This window comes from Hypanus sabinus, chromosome 2, assembly GCF_030144855.1.
Source record: "Hypanus sabinus isolate sHypSab1 chromosome 2, sHypSab1.hap1, whole genome shotgun sequence".
Lineage (NCBI taxonomy): Eukaryota > Metazoa > Chordata > Chondrichthyes > Myliobatiformes > Dasyatidae > Hypanus > Hypanus sabinus.
The window spans coordinates 180,722,523-180,746,157 of record NC_082707.1 but is presented as its reverse complement, the minus strand read 5'-3'; the positions used below and the strand labels follow the sequence as shown (position 1 = coordinate 180,746,157).

At 48.0% G+C, this 23,635-nt stretch overlaps 1 protein-coding gene across 4 annotated transcripts; it reads left to right on the top strand.

Annotated features, from left to right (window-relative positions):
• The first annotated feature begins 1,455 nt into the window (after positions 1-1,455).
• Positions 1,456-22,822, top strand: LOC132388354 (uncharacterized). 4 transcript variants are annotated; one of them, XM_059960697.1, is made up of 5 exons: positions 1,456-3,234; positions 4,549-4,885; positions 13,070-13,257; positions 14,711-15,522; positions 19,689-22,822. In XM_059960697.1, exons 2-5 carry the CDS (start codon positions 4,880-4,882, stop codon positions 22,133-22,135), a joined length of 3,453 nt encoding a protein of 1,150 aa, XP_059816680.1. In that variant the 5' UTR covers positions 1,456-3,234; positions 4,549-4,879; the 3' UTR covers positions 22,136-22,822. The 4 variants fall into 4 exon arrangements, with proteins under 4 accessions (XP_059816680.1, XP_059816688.1, XP_059816682.1 ...); XM_059960705.1 differs by lacking the exons at positions 1,456-3,234; positions 4,549-4,885 and adding an exon at positions 8,814-8,934; XM_059960699.1 differs by lacking the exons at positions 1,456-3,234; positions 4,549-4,885 and adding an exon at positions 8,941-9,212.
• Positions 22,823-23,635: the final 813 nt, after the last annotated feature.

Here is a 23,635-nt window from a genome sequence, read left to right as displayed (position 1 = left end):
AGTAGGAGGAAGGTTGGGCCATAAAAAAACCAGAGCGACAGAAATGCCAACAGCAGCTCCCTGGGAGAGGATGGATCTTCAAAGAAAGCTTACACCTGGGGACGGAACCAGTACACAGAGGGCTCTGGTGAGCCACTGTCACTGCCTGTGCCCCATGGGGGGGATGGGCTTACATAAGTAAGTAAACACGTCTGAGTGACGGGGCCTGAAGATCGACATAAAGAGTGAGGTGCATGTTCATGTGAGGCAGTGCAATGTTACTGGCACTGTTGTGATAAAACAAGCAGTCGTATAAATATGTGAACCAGCAGCAATAAAAGATGTAAAGTGCCCAGCGCAGGATGAGAGTGTGTCTGTGAGCTGGGGAGGGTGGTGGGGGCAGGGTATTCAGATGCGGTGTACATGGGTGCTGGGTGGCAGCAGGCTGTTATTAAGACTAACAGCCTGGGGGAAGGAGCTGTTACCAGGCCTGACGGTTCTGGTTCTTATGCTGCGGTGCCTTCTGCCTGATGGTAGGAGGTTCAAGAGACTGTGGGATGGATGGGACAGACAGAGAGGGGACGTTGACAATGCTGAAGGCATTGCATATACAGAACTTCTGATATATGTCCTGAATGGGGTGGGGGAGAAGGGGAGGGTGATGTATTCAGCAATCCTCATGATCCATTGCAGGGTCTTGCAAACTCAGTGATGCAGCTGGTCAGGGCACTCTCAATGGTGCACCAGTAGATGTAGAGATACAGTGAGCATCAGGCTGAGCATGAGAGTGGACGGGAGGTGGGAAGGTGGGGAGCCTCGCTTGCCTCAGCAACAACACAACAGCAACAAAACAAGCCCCTTTTCTACAGGCCCCCTCCTGGCCTCCAGAAGACTCGCAGACATCAGGCCGTGCACTGCCCCAGTGGACTCTGAGGCTCGCGTATCCAGGGCCTTGTCTTCCCAATTCACTGACCAATAGAATCAAAGCTTCAGCCGAATTCAGTACAATCAATGCCGATCGTTTGAATCAATATCATATTCAAACCAAATTTGTGAAGCAGGACCTGCTCCCCACAAAACTAACTATCCTGCCAACCCCGAGCTTTCCTGAATGAGAGTAGATCCTGTCCCAAACAATGCCTCCGCATTGAATTTCCTACCAGAGACTTTTACAACTTTCTGCAGATGTATGGTGAGAGCATTCTGGTTAGAGCCATCGCTGTCTGGGATGGAGGCTCCAGTGCATATATTCACAAGAGACTGCAGAGAGTTATAGATTCAGCCAGCTCCATTACAGGCACAATCCTCCCCACCATCGAGGACAACTTCAAGAGGCAGTGCCTCAAGAATTTGACATCCATCACTAAGGTACCAACCAGGTACGTCCTCTTCTCGTTACTACCATCAGGAAGGAGGTACAGGAGCCTGAAGACACACACTCAACATGCCAGGAACAAATTATTTAAAGTTCAAAGTAAAATTTATTATCAGAGTACATACATGTCACTACATACAAACAAAAGACCATCAGACATAGGAGCAGAATTTGGCCATTCAGCCCATCAAGTCTGCCCTGCCATTCTATCATGGCTGATCCTGGATTCCTTTCAACCCCATACACCTGCCTTCTTCCCATATCCTTTGATGCCCTGACTGATCAGGAAACTATCAACTTCTGCCTTAAACATACCCACAGACTTTGCCTCCACCGCAGACTGTGACAGAGAATTCCACAGATTTACTACTCTCTGGCTTAAAAAAAAGTCCTCACCTCTGTTCTAAAAGGTTGCCCCTCAATTTTGAGGCTGTGTCCTCTTGTTCTGGATACCCCCACTGGAGGAAACATCCTCTTCACATCTAGCTTATCTAGTCCTTTCAACATTCAGTAGGTTTCAGTGAGATCCCCCTACATTCTCCTAAATTCCAGTGAATACAGGCCCAAAGCTGCCAAATGTTCCTCAAATGTTAACCTCTTCATTCCTGGAGTCATCCTCATGAACCTCCTCTGGACTCTCTCCAATGACAACACATCCTTTCTGAGATATGGGGCCAAAACTGTTGATAAGTGCGGCCTGACTAGTGTCTTATAAAGGATCAGCATCATCTCCTTGTTTTTATATTCTATTCTCCTTGAAATAAATGCCAACATTGCATTTGCCTTCTTTACCACAGACTCAACCTGTGAATTAACTTTCTGGGAGTCTTGCACAAGGACTCCTAAGTCTCTCTGTACTTCTGATGTTTGAACCTTCTCCCCATTTAGATAATAGTCTGCACTATTCTTTTTACCAAAATATAATATTGTACATTTCTCAACACTGTGCTCCATCTGCAACTTCTTTGCCCATTCTTCCATTCTGTCTGAGTCCTACTGCAATCACATTGCTTCCTCAGCACTACCTACCCCTCCACCTTCTTAGTATCATCAGTAAACTTTGCCATAAAACCGTCAATTCCATTATCCAAAGCATTGACAATGTGAAAAGCAGTGTTCCAATACTGACCCCTGAGGAACACCACTAGTCACTGGCAACCAACCAGAAAAGGCCCCCTTTATTCCCACTTGCTGCCTCCTGCCTGTCAGCTATTCCACTGTACATGTTGGTATATTTCCTGTAACATCATTGGAGTTTATCTTTTTAAGCAACCCTGAGATTCTTTTCCCTGTGGGTATACTTGGCAAATCTATAGAAGAGTAACTACATTTAGATAATCACATTTCTGAACAACAACTGAACCTCTTGACCATGTCGGCATGCTTTTATGCTCTGAGCTGCTGCCACATGATTGGCTAATTAGATAATTGTGTTAACGAGCTGGTGTACAGGTGTATCTAATCAAGTGTCTACTGGGTGGATAGCCTGAATCAGGGAAACACAGCAGGAAAAAGGGCTTCATCACAGCTAATGAATGTGATACCATAATTGATAAAGTCTTGGGAAGACTAGAATACGATGTTATTCCTCTGTTAATATGAATGTATTCTCCACAGCATTCAAAGATGCAGCTGCTCTTATTGCTGTAATGAATTTGGGGCCCCTCGGGTTTTCATACAGCCAATTTCTTAATGAGGTTTACCTTTCCGATCTCTTTGCTGAACGACCCAGGTCCCAACGGTGCTTATGAAGGTGACGTACAGGCCGTGTCGTCAGTGGCCGTGCTGGTGGAGAGCGGACCCGTGGTGCACAATGAGGAAGAGATCTAGAGGAGGAAGAGGAGAACGCCTCGGTGTCCTGCAGCTGATTAGTGGCAATGGTGGGTGTTGACAAATCATTCCCGAGGGGAGATTGACAAGAGCAAAATTAGGCCAGGACTTTAGAATAATAGGGAAGTGGGTGGGGCTGGTTTGGAAACAAGCTAATAATGATAAAGTTTTTGGTGAGATGTGTGGGGCCTGGCGGTGGGCGTGGAGATAGGAAGAGATATCAGGACTGGGAGGTACCATAGGCTGGGGAGGGTCACAACAAGAACAAAACACAGGGCTTGAAGCAGCCTCGGACATGATGAGGGGCAGCACGGTCGGCGGAGCCATTGGCCCATGGCATCAGGGGCCCTAGTTTGATCCTGACCACTGGCACATTCTCCTGGTGACCACGTGGTTTCTCCCCCAAGGTTCTCTGGTTCCCTGCCACATCCCAAAAATGTACGGGTTAGCAGTGGTGCTGTAATTTGTCCCTAGTGTGTGGGTGAGTGGTAGAAAGTGGAATTAATGTGGGATTAATGTAATTGGATGGTCAATGATCAGCAAGGACTCAGTGGGCAGTATGGCCTTCTTTCAGCTACATATCTCAATGACTAGTGCCTGGAGGAGGCAGAGAGAGATGAAGGAGCTGGGTGGGGGGCGGGGGGGGGGGGTTATGGATGGATAACCTTTGGTTACCGGGGTCTTTTTGGAGCAAAGTAAGCTGAGAGGTGACTTGATTGAGGTGCAGAAGAGGTTTAGATAGAGTGGATAGCCGGAAACTTTTTCCCAAGGTGGGAATGGCTAATACGACGGGACATAATTTTAAGATGACTGGAGGAAAGCACAGGGATATTTCACAGGTGTTTTTTTTAACACAAAGTGTTGTGGGTGTATGGAATGCCTTGGCAGTAGAGGCAGATAAATTAGGGGCATTTAAGAGATCCCCAGGAACTTGGATGATGGAATAATGGAGGGTTATGTAGGAGGGAAGGGTTAGATTGATCTAACAAGGATTGACACAACATTGTGTGCTAAAGGTGCAGGCGTTGAAGGATGTAGGGAAATAAAAACCCTTAGCAAACCTCTATAGATATGTGGTGGAAAGTGTGCTGACTGGATGTGCTGACTGCAGCGGCCCAGTACATCATGGGTTAAACCCTCCTAATCATTGAGCAAATCTATGTAAAATGTTGCCACCGAAAAGCACCAGGCTGTGATCTTTTCTTGCTACAAGTGCCTCAGGACTCACTCTATCAGGTTCAGGAACAGTTACTACCCTTCAACCATCAGGGTCTTGAACAAAAGGGGACAACTACGCTCATTCTATTGCTGGTGTTCCCTCAACAGATGGTTTCACTTTAACCATTTTTTTTCTTTCACCTCAGATGATTGAAGTTTGATATGGATCTCCAAATCCTAAGGACTTTCTACAGGGGCGCAATTGAAAGCATCTGACGGGCTGCATCTCTGCCCGGTATGGGAGCTGTACTTCTCTCAATCGCAGGACTCTGCAGAGAGTGGTGCGGATAGCCCAGCGCATCTGTAGATGTCAACTTCCTACTATTCGGGGCATTTACAAGAGACAGGTGCATAAAAAGGGCCCAAAGGATAATAGGGAACCCGAGTCACCCCAACCACAAACTGTTCCGGTCTAAAAGTCGGGACCAACAGGCTCCAGGACAGCTTCTTCCACTAGGCTATCAGACTGATTAATTCATGCTGGTACGATTGTATTTCTATATTACTATTCTATTTAGTAGTTTTAGTAGTGAGTGTCCAGTGTGAGAGGAATGGAGATTTTAACGTATAAAGGTGAAATATACTCAGTGTCTACTTTATTAAGTACCTCCTATACCTAATAAAGTGGACAGAGTGTTAATGGTCTTCTGCTGTTGAGGCCCATCCACCTCAAGGTTCGATGTGTTGTGCATTCAGAGATACTCTTCTGCGCACCACTGGTTGGCATGTAATTATTTGAGTTACTGTCACTCCCATCAGGGAAGAGGCTACGTAGCATCCACACCAGGATCACTGGACTCAAAAACAGTGACCTTCCCCAGGACGTAGGGCAGATTCACACCTCCACCCACAAACCTACCCCACCATGACAACTTCTTCATTTCCTGTCTGAAACACAGACACTCTTGTGCCTATTGTCACTTGTGGACATATAATCTATGTCCATATATAAGATAGGTTATGTATTTATATTTATTGTGTTACTTATTCTGTACTTGCTGGTGTTTAGAAGAATGGGGGTGTGGGGATCTCATTGAAACCTATTGAATTTTGAAATACTAAGCGTGGACATGGAGTGATCTCTCCCTGCAGTGGGGGAGTCTAGGACCAGAGGGCACAGCCTCAGAATTCTTTCTTTCTTTTTCAATCTTTTTATTGAGTTTCATATAAATATAAAAAAAACATAACATAATAATGAATAGGTTATGAATACAATAGACTTAAGATTACATTAATAATAGGATAATGATATCCTATTAAACATCAACAACAAAAAAGTACATTAATCAATCAAGTCTATATAATTATATATGAAAAAAAAACAAAACTAATCATCAAAAGAAAAAGAAAAAAAATTAGAGATGTGTGAAAGAAAATATATATATGAAACAAACACTAAACTAAAACTAACATGGGCAATAATAACAGTTTATAAGTATATGATAGTGTCAAAGAACTCCGGAACTCCATACCTGAACAAGAATAAACAGAGAGAAGGTCTGGAAGAGGCCAAATTAATTCATATGAAAATGTCAGATGAACGGTCCCCAAGTTTCTTCAAATTTAATTGACGAGTCAAAAATAGTGCTTCTAATTTTTTCCAAACTCAGATAAGAAATAGTTTGAAAAAGCCACTGAGACGTGGTAGGAGGGTTTACTTCTTTCCAATTTTGCAATATAGACCTTCTGGCCATTAATGTTACAAAAGCAATCATTCGTCTGATTGAAGGAGAAAACTGATTACCATCCTCATTTGGTATACCAAAGATTGCAGTAATAAAGTTAGGTTGTAAATCACAGCCTCAGAATTGAAGGAAGTCCCATTAGAACAGAGATGAATAGGAATTTCTTTAGGTTGGGTGGTGAATCTGTGAAATTCATTGCCACAGATGGTGGTGGAGGCCAAGTCATTGGGTATATTTAAAGTGGAGATTGATAGGTTCTTGATTAGTAAGAGTGTCAAAGGTTATGGGGGGGGGGAGACAGGAGAATGGGGTTGAGAGGGAAAATAAATCAGCCATGATGGATTGGTGAAGCAGACCTGATGGGCCGAATGGCCTAATTCTGGCTCCTATGCCTTATTTATTTATTGAGATACAGTGTGGATAGGCCCCACTGACCCTTCAAACCATGCCACCCAGTAATTCCCCAATTTATCCCCAGCCTAATCTGGGGACAATTTACAACCACCAAATAACCTACCAACTTGTATGTCTTTGGACTGTGGGAGGAAACCAGAGCACACAGAAGCAACCCATGTGGTCACACTGGCTCCTTACAGACAGTGGCAGGAATTGAACCTGGGTAGCCTGTACTGTAAAGTGTTGTGCTAACCACTACACTACCATGCTGATCCAACTTTTATGAACTACTTGATTCTCTTATGGTCTAAAAGAATCAAATGGATCATTAAAGCTAACAGAAAGTGATTGGGCTGAATGGCCTGTTCCTGTGCAGTTTATCCCAAGTAATCCCCAGTGTCTTTGTAGATAGAGTTGCAGATGTGCTCCAGTGTACAAGGTGATAAGAGGAATAGATCGAGTAGGCAGTCAGAAACTTTTTCCTAGGATAGAAATGGCTAAATCTGTCCCGGGGACAGATATTGAATATAAAACTATCTAATATCTTCTTATAGTTCAAAGTCTCCAGTTTCCTGCGCCTTTTACAATTTAGAGACCTCCTTCCTGCAGCTGTGGATGGGGGGAGGGGAGGAGCTCCTTGGGGTTGTACATTTTTCTGTCATCATTCTGTGGGGGTTTTCTTCTGTTTTCATGGATGTCTGTGAAGAGTAAGGATTTCAGATTGTATACTGTATACATTCTCTGAAATTAAATGGAACCATTGAACCAAGTACAGTTTAAACATAATATCCCAACTCCGATACTCGGTGTTCTGACTGATGAAAGCAAGCGTGCTCACACCATCTGTTATGTGTCCTGTGCCTCACTGCAGATGCAGCCTGACTGCTGGGTATTACTGGAATTTCTCATGGTTTCAGATTATCAACATCAGCACTTTTTACCTTTAGAAGTTTCCATTAGACATAAGAACAGAATTGGGCCATTTGGCTCATCGAATCAGAACCACTATTAGATCAAGGTCAATTTATTTTCCTTCTCAACCCCATTCTCCTGCCTTCTCTTCATAATCTTTGATGCTTTACTAATCAAGAACCAACCATCCTCTACTTTAAAAGATTTGCTTTATTTGTCACAACGTACATTGAAACATAAATAAAATGTGTTGTTTGTGTCAACGCCCAACACAATTTGAGGATGTGCTGGGGTCAGCTTTGATGCTTTTGATGGCAATATAGCATACCTATAACGTACTAAACCTAACCCGTACATCTTTGGAACGTGGGAGGAAACCTGAGCACCCGGAGGAAACGCGATATGTTCACAGGGGGAACGTACAAACTCCTTTCAGACGGCATTGGGAGTCGAACTCCAGTTGATCACTGGCGCTGCTCCATGCCTCCCAGTGACTTGGCCTTCACACAGCCGGCAATGAATTCCACAGGTTCTAAAAATAAGGAACAATTTTGCCTTTCGGTGTTAAATATTCTGTGAAAAGCTTCTTACTATTGATTGGCTGCAGAGTCAACCATTAAAATAATTAATATTCCAGAGTGAGTTCATGTAAAGAAATCAGACGTGGTGTGACATGTTCCTCTGATACTAGTTACACTGCCTGTGGTGAAGGTGTACCATGGTGATATTTTGGATTAAGATCTCACCATGCAGTGGGTGGGGGCTCCCATCATGATATTAAATGAATAGTGGATGTCTGTAGAGGAGACAGAGGAAGTGGGAAGGCCGTGCTGATAACACGCCTCTGTTCTACCTTGGAACCACACATTATCATTGGGGGAATTCTTCTGCAGAGGTATTGCTCCGTTATTGGGAGACTTGAGATGGCTGTTCGAGTGGCGTCTCTGCTATTGGAGATTTTCCATGTGATGGCATAGTTAGTGGGAACTGCTCGTGTGACATCACTATTACTGGGTGGGTCCCCTTGTGACATCACTATTACTGGGTGGGTCCCCTCGTGACTTCACTATTACTGGGTGGGTCCCCTTGTGACTTCACTATTACTGGGTGGGTCCCCTCGTGACATCACTATTACTGGGTGGGTCCCCTCGTGACTTCACTATTATTGGGTGGGTCCCCTCGTGACATCACTATTACTGGGTGGGTCCCCTCGTGACTTCACTATTACTGGGTGGGTCCCCTCGTGACTTCACTATTACTGGGTGGGTCCCCTTGTTAGTAAGAGACACCCGTTGTGACAACACCGAGTTGTGGGAACTCCCGTTATGACGTCATCGCCGGTGGGAGAATCTCGTGACTTAACTGAGGGCTCATGCAGTGACATCACTGGCACTGTCAAACTCCCGTGTGACATAATTGTTACCGGTCGCGACGTTGTCGTCGCCGTGACGTGGCTCGCTGTGAAATTCGGTCGCCCTGAGTGCAGTGACGTCACGCTGTGCGTCCGGTGACCCCAGAGGTTGCGAAGCGACGGAACGGGTGAGTGGCGATGGAGAGGGGAAAGAAGATGAGGCGTTGAGGGACCGGGGGAACGGGAAGCAGATGACGGACCAGAGCGGCAGCAGGAGGTGGAAGTCGGCGGGCGAGGGACCCGGGGAGGGTGGCTCACAGGCCCGGCGCCAATCCCCGGCCCAGGACAAGATCTGCAGACTCTGTGGACAGAGTTTGGGGCCGATCCGAGCAGAGGCGCGGCGCCTGTACCGGAGCCTGCAGCTCGCAGCCCGGCTGGGCCCGGCCCGCGGGAGCGCAGTGCACAGGTGGCTGCAGAAAGGAGGAGCTGAAGGGGGGAGGTGAAAGGATGGGGAGTGGGAGCGTGCGTGTAAATGTGGGGAGGGAGGAGTGCAGCTGGGGAGCAGGTGCAGGAGGGGGCAGCTGGAAGCTTTGTTTTCATGCCTGTGTTACCTTTGCAGGGATGGGGGAGGTGGTGAGACTTTGAGCAGTCTTGTTGGGTAGCCATTAGCGGTTGGGTACCCACCATGTGCCACTTGTAGAGGGAGTGAATGTCTCTTCAGGTGGCCATCTTCACTGAGTGCATCAGTGTGACACTGCCCTGTCAGCCTGGGTCTCAGTGCTGAGGTGAGACTGTGGGCACTCTGCCCCTGTGAATAGGGACAGAAATCGTACACTCTATTGCGTAGGATGGTTGTTACAATCAGGGTAATCAGATGTGACTTCACCTGCCCAGCTGACTTCAAGGATTATGGGGAGAAGGTAGGGGTATGGGGTTGAGAGGGAAAATAAATCAGCCATAATGGAATGGCAGAGCAGACTCGATGGGGTGAATGGCCTAAATTCTGCTCATATGTCTTCTGGTTTAACCCCCTGAGATGTGGTCAGGTGAGAATGTCTTCCCTCTCTCCTGGTAAGGCTCACTCTGAAATTGTGGACTCAGAGGTGGTGTTAATTCGGACTAAGGACTGAACTAACATCAACTGTGTTAACTCTGGTGCCTAGCACTGGCCTGTCGGTGAGTGAGAGGATGGGAAAGGGGCTAGTTTAGCTTTGTTGTGTTGTGGTTTCTGCTTGTGGTGTTCTGAGGAGAATGGTGGACGTGCTAAGTTGGTGCCAGACACATGGTGACACTTAGGGTTTGCCCCAGCACACGCTTGGTTGTGTTGGTTGTTAATGCAGTACTGCAGTTCACTGTGTGTTTCTGTGTACGTGTGATAAAGCTGAGTCTGACCAGCACAGCTGGGAGAAGTGCCCTGACAAGAAATGAATGATGCCAGTTCAGATCCATTTGAGATGATAGTTATGCTGGTTTGGTACTCAGTCAGCAGGGCACTGGGTCCAGGTATCACGGCACGAGAGGGAAAGTACACTGCGCCTCATCTCCATTACTTGCTAATGTGGTTACTTCAATCTGCACAGTAGGATTTACAGGCCTCGTTTCCCTTACTTAGAGAAAAGCACATGAAATTCTTTCATTTCTGAGTGAATGTCCTTTCAGTATCTGTCATCGTATGTGTATGCATGCGCCAAACCCTCCCCATCACTGGGCACAGAAGCCTCAACTGTGGGAGAATCACACTCACTGAGTTCACTACGTCCATGCGAATCTACATCAATCCCGCTTGCCCAGACTAGGTCTGCATCCCACGTCTTAGCAATTCAACCACCTCCTTTCTTTGGCAGCAAGGTCTAAATATCAACTACTCTGTATAAAAATCACTTTGCCCTCAGGTTCCCTTTAAAAATCCTCCCTTAGAATCACAGCAATATAGGGATTCAGGCCCTTCCACCCAATCCCGACCAATGTGCCCACTCACCCAGCTGGTTCCAATTTCCTGCCTACGGCTGTATCCCTCCATGCTTTGACCCTACATGTACCTATCCAAGAATAATCTTACCTGCCTCAAACACTTCCTCTGGAAACACTCACCGTCCCCTCCATGGAAAAGTTGCCCCTCAGGTCCCTTTTTAACCTTTTCCATCTCACCCTAGACCAACCCAACCCTCCCCCCCCAGTTTTGGACACCCTACCCTGGGGAAAAGAGCATTAACATCCACCTTATCTGTGTCATAATTTTAAACGCTTCTGTAAGTTCACCCCTCATTCCCCTGCACTGCAAGGAGTAAAGACCCGTCCTGGCCAACCCTCCCTTTAACTAGTGACATCTTACAAAATCTTCTCTGCACTCTTTCCAGTTTAATGATATCTGTCCTATAAGAGCATAACCAAAACTATACACCATACTCCAAATATGATCTCTTCAATATCTCACGTCCTCTTAGAATCTGTGGGCTGTGCCAGGATTTGATTGTGCCTGGAATTGTTTAAACATGGTGTGAAGAGTTTATTTTGCCAGAGGGTGGTGAATCTATGGAATTCATTGCCACAGGCCAAGTCATTGGGTATATTTAAAGTGGAAATAGGTTGTTAATTAGTGAGGGCATCAAAGGTTATAATAGCCAGCCAGTGATATAATGGCAAATGGTTCCGAGTTTGAATCCACCCAGGCCCTTGCACGCTTTCCATCTGTGCTAGGTTGAACTCTGCCTCATAGAAAACATTCAGATGCTACGGAAACAGCAGAAGTGCCACCCAGTGGAGCAACAACAAAGCTTATAGGGAGAAGGCAGGAGACAGGTTGACAGGGATAATAACACTGGACAACAAATTTTTTCAAAAGTGTTGCTTCCTCAGAATTTTGTTTTGTTCATGATAGACCACTTGAAGCTGAACACAAATATGATTTCAGACTACACAGGAATTTGGAGGGAAAAAAGTAATTTTTATTGAATATAATGCATTTAATTGGATAACAGTACTGACGTTTTGCAATAGTTCAACTAAACTAAAAATGTTTTGTTGATAATTTTCGTGTGTACTCAGTGCCTGTGGCTCCTTGCTTAAGTGGCCAACCATTATCATCTAGCGCTGATGGATTCCAGGTGCCCTGATATCATTTCTCCAAGACAAAAATGCCCTGGTAAAACCTTTCACCATGCTTGTCACTGACAGTTCCAAGATTTGCAGGGAAGAAGTCTAAATGGGAATGTAGAAAATTAATCTTGAGTGACATTTTTCCCTTCATGGTTTTATGTGCTTGAAGCATGTTGTCAGCCAGCTGCCGAGAAAATTTTCAACAGCATCTTTGAATGCCTTCCATGTAATTTTCTCTGGTCCCATCAGAAGTCTTTGAATTGCCTATCATTGATGACCTGTTTGATTTGTGAACCAACAAGAAAAGCCTTCATTAATCTCGGCATCTGTCATTCTGACTTGAAATATAAATTGAAATAACAAATGTAGATGATTTTAAAAAATGGTGCATGATAGGGAAATTTGACAGTGATTTTCTTGATCAGCAGCCCAAAATCCATAAGGTACATCCAAAAGTAATCAGGAAGCAGAATCTTTGTTGGCCAATGTAATCAATCATCCATGACAGATTGGTGGGGCAGACTTGATGGGCCGAATGGCCTGATTCTATTCCTATGTCTTATGGTCTTATAAACAATGTTGAGCCACACACAGTAATGTTGTTCTGAGGTGTGAACTTTCTTGAGGACTTTTCTCACTGGAGTGAAGATTAGAAGATTGAACAGCCAGGGACATTTTCCCAAGGGTGGAAATGGCTAATTCGAGGGGCATAATTTTAAGGTAAAGTATAGATGGAAGTATAGAGGTAAGTTTCTTTTTACACAGAGTGATGAGTGTTTGTAATGTACAGCCAGAGGTATAGTAAAAGGGCATTGAACAAGTTCTTAGTAGACACATGGATAATAGGAAATGGAGGGTAACATTGTGGGCTGAAGGGCCTGTACTGTGCTGTAATGGTTAATGAGCCCATTTTGTTGTTCATCTCAGATACCCTGTCTTTGGTTGGGGTTTGGGCGAACATAGAACATTACACGTTCTTGATATTTATCGCTTAGTTATTATTATTATTTTTATTTTGTATTTGCATTTTGTGGTCTTTTACACACTGGTTGGTGTGTTCTTTCATTAATTCTGCTATGGTTATTGGATTTAATGAGTCTGCCTACAAGAAAATGAATCGCAGGTTGTGTATGGTGACATATATGTTCTTTGGTAATAAGTTTGCTCTGAATTTGAACTTTCAAAGGGCAGTACCAAATATAAATTGTGTGGCTTTATTCCCTGCAGGGCTCGGGCGACGCTATGGACGTGGCGAATCATAGTGTGGTCCTGCTGCAGCAGCTGAATGTCCAGCGGGAGTTTGGCTTCCTGTGTGACTGCACCGTGGCCGTAGGGGACATTCACTTCAAAGCCCATCGAGCTGTGCTGGCTGCATTCTCCAACTACTTCAAGATGATCTTCATTCATCAGTCCAGGTAAGAGGCGTTCTCAGCCTTCCTCCTACAGCTTGTTCAGACTCCCCCTTGTTCATGGGACTTCTCTACCCTTCACTCACAGTACAGAAACAGACCCTGTGGATTCATCCACACATTCACACTGTTACCACACAAAACATACTGGAAGAACGCAGCAGTTCAGGAGGCATAAACAAATGACATTTTGGGCTGACACTTTTCATCAGGACTAGAAAGGAAGGGGACAGAAGCTAGGATAAGAAGGTGGAGGGTGGGGAAGGACTACAAGCTGGCGGGTGTAGGTGAGACCAGGCGAGGGGGGAGGTGGTGTAATAAAAAGTTGGGAGGGGGTAGGTGGACAAGGTAAAGGGCAGAAGAAGAAGGAACCTGATAGGAGAGGAAAGTGGACCATGGGAGAAGGGGAAAGAAGAGGGGCATCAGAGGGAAGTTGTAGGCATGAGAGAAGGGGTAAGAGGGGTACTGGAATTGGAAAAAAGAGGGGTGGGTAGAGGAAATAAGAGTTCATGCTGTCAAGTTGGAGGCTACCCAGATGGAATATGACCATTTTTTTCTCCCCACATTCTAATCATCTTCCCCATAGATTCTACCCACCCACACTCTGGGGGCAATTCACAGCAGCCAATTGGGATCAACATCACAGCTTGATGGGCTTTGAAGTGAATGACCCCTTCAGCCACATCAGCCCTTTGGGATGTAGAAGGAAACAGCAAAACTCAAGGTCAGAGGGAGAACATACAAACTCCAAACAGAGCACCAGAGGTCACTGAACCAGGGCCTCTGGCGCTAAGGGGCAGCAGCACTCTCCCTTTAAACATTTCCCCTCACACCTTAAACCTGTGCCCTCTGGTACCCTGCGATAAAAGACACTGTCTTTTCTGTCTGTATCTTGCATCATTTTATAAACCTCTGTCTCGTCTCCCCCTCAGTCTCTACCACTCCAGAGAAAACAACCCAAGTTTGTCCAGCCTCGCCTCACAGCTCAGGCCCTCAGTGTATACTACTCCAAATGTGGCTCTCAAGTTTTATAAATTGCAACATGACCTTCTGACTTTTATAGTCTCTGCCTGTAGCAATAAGAAAAGATGTCATATGCCTTCTTTATCACTCTATCTACTCATGGGTACTTTCAGGGAATTATGTTTCCCTGTTGCTCTCTTCACAGTTGCTGACTGACCTGGTGAGTTTTTCCAGCACTTTTTGCTTTCATTTTCCCTTTCCTGTCCTATTAACCAAAGTTATGGGTTTGGGTCTCTTGTCAGGCTCAGCTGCCAGTGCTGGAATCCGGTGCCTGAGACAGATCTGCTGGGGGAATGCATGTGTCAGGAGTTTCATGTTTTTTTGAAAGTGCTGTTTTGATTTCTCTCCCCCTTCCCTACTCTCCCACCTCCCACCCCCACCCCCGGCTCTCACTCCTTCACACCTTCTTTCTCCCTCCATCCCCTCTCCCTGACAGTGACTACATCAAAGTGCAGCCAATGGACATCCAGCCAGACATCTTCAGCTACTTACTACACCTCATGTACACGGGCAAGGGTCCAAAGCAGCCGGTAGACCCCAACCGCCTGGAGGAGGGCATCCGATTCCTGCATGCCTACAACCTGGTCCATGACCCGAGCCAAGGGGGACAGGTGTTCACCCAGCACCCCGAGGTGCCATCCCTTCAGTCGCCCAACCTCTACGGCATCCAGATCTCGGGCTCACAGAAGCTGCCAGTGCCCCCTGGAAGCCGGAGCGGGGTCACCACTCTGACCACGGAGCAGACCAGTCAGATGACCCTGGGAGTGGCCAACATCCCTGAGCACCGGTACGCCCGTCCTCCCATTGGCCAGGAGGTAGGAGCAGAGGAGAGCGGCCAAAGCCTCCCCCCATCATCTGCGGCAGCGTCCAGGGGTCTGCAGGTCCCCGGTCTCAACTTTAAACGGAGCAAGACCCACAAGCTCTACTCCTGCCACTACTGTGGGGAGAGGTTCTCTGCCAGGGGTAGCCTGCGGGATCACCTGTACTCGCACGCCAGTGGCGCCGTGCCTGCTGGAGCCCCCATCGAGAGCAGGGGCCTGGGGGAGGAGGCCGAGGGAGTCGGGGGTTCCCTGTCCCAGGGAGATGAGGCCCTCCCCTCCACCCCTGATCAGCAGGAGGGAAGCGGTCTGGACGAGCAGCCTCCTGTCGGTCTGACTGTGACCATTGGAGCCTGTGGGGACACTGTTGACCCAGGCAGCGGCTTCACGACGGCCAAGAGGAGGAGGTTCACCTGCAGTGTGTGCGGCCGTGAGTATCCAAGGCTCCCAGGGGCGTGAGTTGGCAAGGAACTGAGGACCAGGGCCATCAAGGTGTTAAACCTTCCGGCTGAAGTTCCAGTGGAACCAGTCCATTACCAAACTCTAAACGTAAGAGATTCAGCAGCTGCTGGAGATCTTGAGCAACACACACAAAATGCTGGAGGAACTCGGCATCTAAGCGAGGGAGGGGGAGAAACAGTCAACGTTTCAGACCAAAACCCTTCAACAGGACTGGATCGGAGGGGGACAGAATCCAGAATAAGAAACTGAGAGGAGGGGAAGGAGGCAATGACTTCTTCAACTTCTGGTAAATTCTCCCCTCTCCCTCCTCTCTTTTTTCTAACCCCTCGCTGTTACCCTCTGTCCTTCATTTCTCCTCGCTTGTCCATCAACCCCTCTGGTTCCCCCTCTTCCTTCCTTTTACAGAGCATTATAGCACAGAAATTAGACCTTTGCCCCATCTAGTCCGTACCAAATTATTAACCTGCCTGTACCCGGACCATAGCGCTCCCCATGTCTCCCATCCATGAATCTATTCCAATTTATTTTAAATATTGAAATCGAACCTGCATCCACCACTTCCACTGGCAGCTCATTCCCCACACTTGCAGCCCTCTGAGTGAGGAAGTTCCCCTTGAACATTACATCTGTCACCTTTTCTCCATGGCCTCTAATTCCAGTCTCACGCAGCCTCGGTGGAAAAAGCCTCCTCATCATCATCTCGTGCTGTGTCATACGACGTAGGCGATCATGGTCCCATAATCATGATTGTTCTTGGCAAGTTTTCCTACAGAAATGGTTTGCCTTTATCTTCTGGGCAGTGTTTTTACAAGATGGGTGACCACTGTCAATATCAATTTTCAGTGGTTGCATAACTAGGTCTTGTGATATGCACTAGCTGTTCATATGACCATCCAACACTTGCTCCCATGGCTTCACATGACCCTAATTGGGGAGCTAAGGGTGACCTACAGGCTAGCAGAGTGAAGGAGTTCTTTCCACCTTCCTTGGTAGAGACGTATCTCCACCTTGCCATCTGTACTTATATTTATCAATGCCTCATAATTTTGTATACCTCTATCAAATATCTCCTCATTCTCTTATGCTCAAGGGAATAAAGTCCTAACCTATTCAACCTTTCCCTATAACTCAGATCCTCGAGTCTTGAAAATGCCAAAAGATCTCTTTACGACCCTATCTGTGATGCCACTTTGAAAGAATTATGTATCTGTATTACTGGTTCCCTCTGTTTTACCACACTCCTTAGTGCCCTACACTTGTAAAATCTACATGTGTTTGGCCTCACAAAGTCCAACACCTCACACTTATCTGTATTAAATTTCATCTGCCATTTTTCCAGCCAATCCAGATAGATCCAGCTGCAAGCTTTAATAGACTTCCTTGTCCACTACACCCCAAATCTTGGTATCCTCTGCAAATTTGCTGATTCAGCTTACAACATTATTATCCAGATTGTTTATATTGATGACAACAGTCACTGCAGTACACCACTAGACACAGGCCTCCAGTCAGAAAGCGAATATCTACTAACATTCTCTGGCTTCTTCCGAAGCCAGTGTCTAATCCAGTTTATTACCTCATCTTGACTGCCAACTGACTGATTCTTCATGACCATCCTCCCATGTGGGACTTTGTCAAAGGCCTTGCTAAAGTCCATGTAGATAACATCCACTGCCTTGCTTTCATCAGCTTTCCTGGTAACTTTCTTGAAAGATTTGTTAGACCTGACTTACCACGCAAAAGCAACATTGACTATTCTTATTCAATCCATTTCTATTCAAATACTTAAAAACCGGTTCGCTTAGAATACCTTCCACTGACTTACCTATTACTGCTGTCAGAGGCTCACCAGCTTATAACTTCCCATCTTTCTTAGAGCCTTTCTTAAATAATGGAACAACATTAGCTATCATCCAATCCTCTGCGGCTGAGGACATTTTAAATCTCTGCTAGGGGCCCTGCAATTTCTTTCTTCTTTTTTTAAATTTTTTTTTATTAGTTTTTCAAAACATTTTACAAATTAAAAACCCCAAATCCCAATGAGGAACATTAAAACAGTGCAAAATTAAGCATACAATAACAATATGCTACAAAGGAAGAGAATTTAGCAAAAAAAAGCACCTAAATTAAAGACAAGTAAGAGTGTCCTCCCCAAGCCCCACAACACAAGAAAAAACAACAGCAACTCCAGACCAACCACAACACAATATAGAGAGAATAAGTCAGGACAGCCAAGCTCCCAGACTGTGAATACACTCAGCAACAGAGGATAATAATGCCTTCTACCAGAAAAAAAAAAGGAGCTGAAAGCAAGGGACCGAAGAGAAAAAAAAAGCCCTAGTCAAGAGGAAGGTTATGAAAGTACTCGATAAAAGGTCCCCAGACCTTATGGAACTTTAGATCTGAATTGAGAACTGAATAATGAATTTTTTCGAGGTCCAAACAGGCCATGATGTCGTTAAGCCATTGAGCATGAGTGGGCAGGGCAGCATCTCTCCATCTGAGGAGGATCAAGCGTCTAGCCAGGAGAGAGGCAAAGGATAACATTCGGCATTTGGTCGGACTCAGACATAAATCTGTCTCGCCCCAAAAACCGAACAGAGCAATTAAGGGGTTTGGTTCTAGGTGCTGATTCAGAATACACGATAACGTAGTGAAGACATCTTTCCAGAATTTCTCCAAGCTAGGACAGAACCAGTACATATGGATGAGAGAGGCCATGCCCCTCTTACATTTATCACAGAGCGGACTAACGCTAGGGTAGAATCGAGATAGTTTAGATTTAGACAAATGGGCTTTATGAACAATCTTAAACTGTAAAAGGCAGTGGCGAGCACAAAGAGAGGTTGAGTTAACCGATTTGAGAACTGAATCCCAGCTTTCCTCAGATAAGGAGACATTATCCTGCTCCCTGGCCATTTTGATTTTATCCATCGTAAGGAAAGAAATAGGTCCATAGCATTTTTCGCAGGCAGGCCCTGCAATTTCTGCACCAGCTTCCAACAAGGTCTGAGGGATATACGTTGTCAAGCCCTAGGGATTTATCCACCCTAATTTGTCTGAAAACAGCAAACACCTCCAGCTTGCAGTGCTACACCTGCCCATTCATCTCCTTCATACCAGGCCCCAAACAGTCCTTTCAGGTGAGGCAACACTTCACCCACAAACCTACTGGGGTTGTCTCTCAGGTAATCCTGATGCGGCCTGTTCGACATTGTTGAAATGTTCTAAATTGGGGATGTTTCAGCAAGCATCTCCACTCCATCCACCAAAAGCAAAACTTCCCAATGGCCAAAATTTTAATTTTAATTCCCATTCCGACATTTCAGTCCATGGGCAGCCTCTTGTGCCTGACCTGCTGTGTTCCTCTATCATTTTGTGTGTGTTACATAGAAACGTAGAAAATGTTTCTATGTTTACAATGGGGATAACTGACCTGTGTTCCTGTAGCATTTTGTGTGTGTTACCTCCTCTGTAATCTGCATACAGTCCATAACCTGCTGTTTTGCTTCACTTCTGTATACTCTGTCCATCTCTCGAGCAAGTACAGTTGTAAGAGTGATAATGTCACTGATTGGGCGGAAGGGTTTGGGGAGAATGTCTGATTGGGTGGAAGTACAGGTAAAGGATTTCTCTGATTGGAGAGTTGGGAATGATGCCTATGACTAGGTGGAAGTTTTTGGGGAGGATGTCTCTGATTGGAGAGGTTTGGGGTAATGACATCTCAGATTACCATGGGGATAATTATTCAGTCCTATAACAATCTAGAGGTGCTTTTGTATCTTCTGCCTGATGGGAGAAGGGAGAAGTGAGAAGTGGGGTGGATGGGATACAGTATTTGATTATGCTAGCTGCTTTACTGAGGCAGGGAGAAGTGTAGAAAGAGTCCCTCTACTCAATGTGACCATACCCTGATGGAGCTCAGCCCCATTTCCCAACAATAATTAAGCACAGTTGAGGACAGACCAGTGTGGCCTGATTGTTCAACCCACCTCCCCACACTTCCTCTCTCTCCCTACCATCTTACCCCACACCTCTTCCCTTCACCCTTCCCTTCTCTGCCCACAAGTCCACTCTCTCCCCCACCATCCCCAGAAAGCACCCACCCTGACACCTTTCTCTCTCCTCTCCTAGACTCTGCAGACCCGGAGCCCAGCAGCACACCTCCACCTACAGCAGCGCCACCTGGAGCCCTGGAGGAATCACCAGCTGCTGCCCAGCCCCAAGCCCGGCAGGAGGAGGCAGTCCCGAGTGGGAGCCCCGATTCCACCGTTGACCTCGAGAGTGCCTTCCGCGATGTCTTCGCCAGCTATGAGGCGGCGCGTGTTCACGCACACTACAAGTGCGTGCGCACTGGCTGTGAGCGGGTGGCTGTGTCCGCTGAGCCGCGGCGTGGGGACCGCTTTGTGCATAAGTGGCTGTCGGACCGTGAGCTGACTTACTGCGAGCGCACCGGTGTTTACTGGCTGCTCTACGAAGAGGGCCAGGGCATGTTCTGCTACCTGTGCCGGCGTCACGACACCCAGAACAAGCAGAACAAGACCAAGGTGTTCAATGGGACGCCGGCTGTGCGCTACAAGAAGTCAGCGCTGCAGGTGCATGCTGAGTCTCAGCAGCATGCTGCTGCTGTGCACGCTGAGCTGGCGGGCCGTATGTCTGAGCGCGAAATGGCCGAGCGTGAGCGCCAGGAGGGCACCTCTCTGCGCGCCCTTTTCCTCGCTGCCTATTGGCTGGCGCGTGAGGGACTGCCCACCGCAAAGCTACGTCCCGCATTGCGCTTGCTTGGTGAGGCGGGGCTGGCGGGAGGTGCCACCACACACTTTCGGCGAGCCGATACACTTCAGGAAGTGTTCCGCGGACTGGGCACCGCTGTCCGCCAGCGACTCGTCAGCCGCATCTGCCGCGCCCCCGCCTTCGGCATCCGCTGCGAGCGCGCCGGTCCTGGAGCCGAGTCCTCACTGCTGGCCTTCGCTCAGTTCATTGAGCCTGGCGTTGAGGTGGCTAGTGGGCTACTCTTCGCCGAGGCCCCAGGCCCTGGCCGGGGCTGGGACTCGGCTGACGAGTTGGCAGCAGTGATCAGCCGCACCTTGGGCTGCCTGGAGCTGCCAGTCTCTCGGCTGGCTTCGCTGGTGACGGACGGCGGCGAGGCAATGCCAGCAGTCGTGTCCCGGCTGAGGGAGCTGAGCCCGGCCTTGCTGGGCCTGCATTGTGTGAGCCGCCGGCTATTGTTGGCTGCCGCCTCGGGCTGCCCGACCTGCCGTCCCCTGCTGCGGGTTGAGGCCTACCTGCAGCAGCTGTGGGAGGTGCTGGAGCGTTCGCACAGCCTGGCCGAAGCCTACCTGAGTGCCCGTCTGGCCGGGGCCTCGGCTGCACAGCCCAGTGGCCGTCTGAAACCGGCACTGCTGCGCCGGCTGAGACGGGCCTGCCGCCGCCGCCGACTCTCCCTTGAGGCCTCGGTGGAGGGCGCCTACAATGACTACGTGGCGCTGTTGCGGGCCCTGTCAGCACTGAGTGAGGCTGAGGCAGCAGCTGTTGGCCTCCTGGCCCAATTGGGCAGCCTGCGCTTTGCCGGGGCCCTCTATATCCTGCGGGAGGCTTCGGCTGCGCTGCTGGGCCTGTCGCGGGCCTGGCGCCGGGGCGGCCTCCACCCGCCCGCCCTGGAGTCCCTCCTACGACAAGCCCTGCAAAGGCTCGAGGAGGCTGCTTCCTCCCGGGCTGCGCTAACTCGCCTGCGAGTGGATCTGGAGCCCGGCGGCCGCTTGTCCTGCTGTGCCCTGCCAACACTGGGCGCTGGGGATGAGGCTGAGCTGAGTGGTCTGTTGGAGACCTACACTGCCCGGTTGGTGACCGACTTACGTCGCCGCTTTGAGGCGTCTGCTCCGCTGTTGGCCACCCTCTCCATTTTTAACCCCCACTTGGTGCCTGACCCGGGTTCCACCGGCTTTGCTGCTCATGGGCAGGCTGAGGTTGGGGCCTTGGCCTCTCACTTCCATCCCAGAGACCCGGCCACCGAGGCCCGGCTGCAGGCTGAGTGGGCCCGACTCAAGCTTGAGCTGCCGGGCTGGAAGGTTGGTGCTGCAGCCTCGTCACTGGGCGAATCTTCAGCGACTGAGTGCTGTCTGCGCCGCCTCTTGGGCCTGGGCACGTACCCGGCCCTAATGCAGTTTGCCGAGGTGGCACTTTCAGCCCCCGTGGCCCCGGCCCGCTCTGACCGGGCCTTTGCTGCTCTGCGGAGGCTGGAAGCACGACTGCGGGGTGGTCGCTGCGAAGACACCGGCCTACTTGACAGCCTGCTACAGATCTCGGTAAACGGACCCGAGCTGGGTACGGCCGAATGCACGCAGCTGATCCAGGAGGCCGCCCTTGCCTTCCTACAGCAGAGGTGCCAGGGCACAGTGGTCCCAGCCCACCAGAAGCCCCCGCTGGCCTCATTCAAGGCCGAGGAGGCGGCCGAGGCCTGCTGTTCGGAGGGCTCGGAGCAGGAGCTGGAACAGCTGCAGCAGGAGCTGGATCAGACAGTGGGTGCCCTACAGCTCCAGGCCGACAATGAGAGTGACTCTGAGGACAGCCTCTGCGACTGAGCCCTGGGTCTTCCTGCAAACACCCAGCCGGAGCTGACACCAAGGTTAGAAGTGCCTGCCTCTGGCCATTCCCTTGGTTGGCCCCTTCTTCTTGCCCATGCAGGGCAGATATGTGAGTTCCTGGGTGTGTCACAGAACTATTGGGGTTTGGGCATAAGTAGGCAGGTCTGTCTCCATGCTGAATGCTAACAGAGTGGAACTTTAGAAGTCTGGAAGTCAATGGGGCAGGTTCAGGATTGTCTCAATGTAGACACCAGAGTTTTGGATGCTAAAGTCCGGAGCATCACTCCAGAATCTAGAGAAACTTGATGGGTCGGGCAGCATCTGTGGAGGGAAATGGACGGTCTGTATCTTTGGTCGAGGCTCTTCATCTGGTGAATGTCGTCCATTTTCTTCTCTCAGTGTTGCCTGACCCACCGAGTCTGTCCAGCATCTTGTGTTGTTGGAAATGTATTCACCTTCCCATCAATGGGGCCCTCTCCTTGCTACCGGGCTTTCTCCCCAAGGGCCAGTGTGGTAGGCTGGAAGAGACATGGTCTTGTTCAGGGTGGAGTATAGCTTCCAGCTGTTGCAGAATACACAAGACCCCTCCACCACATGTGTGCTTTGAGTAGATTTATTTCTTTTTAACTACAGTAGGATTTTTTACTTATGTATTTTAAAAGTCAAAATAAAGATTGGTTTTTTAAAAGCAGTTTTTAATTATTTTTTTATTACAGCTTTCTGTAGGCAAATTAGTGAGCAAATGAGAAGTTACAGATTGCTGATTTCATGACACAGTTCATGTAAGACTAAGATATAGGAACAGAAGTAGGCCATTCGGCCCATCAAGTCTGCTCCACCATTCAATCATGGGCTGATCCAATTCTTCCAGTCATCCCCACTCCCCTGCTTTCACCCCATAGCCTTTGAGGCCCTGGCTAATCAAGAACCTATCTATTTCTGCTTTAAGTGCACCCAATGACTTGGCCTCCACAGCCACTCATGGCAACAAATTCCACAGATTTACCACCCTCTGACTAAAGTAATTTCTCCACATCTCAGTTCTAAAAGGACGTCCTTCAATCCTGAAGTCATGCCCTCTTGTCCTAGAATCCCTTACCATGGGAAATAACTTCACCATATCTAATCTGTTCAGGCCTTTTAACATTTGGAATGTTACTATGAGATTCCCCCTCATTCTCCTAAACTCCAGGGAATACAGCCCAAGAGCTGCCAGATGTTCCTCATATAGTAACCCTTTCATTCCTGGAATCATTCTTGTGAATCTTCTCTGAACCCTCTCCAATGTCGGTATATCCTTTCTAAAATGAGGAGCCCAGAACTGCACACAATACTCCAAGTGTGGTCTCACGAGTGCCTTATAGAGCCTCAACATCACATCTCTGCTCTTACATTCTATTCCTCTAGAAATGAATGCCAACGTTGCATGTGCCTTCTTCACCACCAACTCAACCTGGAGGTTAAGGAGTGACAGAAAGCTGCAGGTGCTGGAATCTG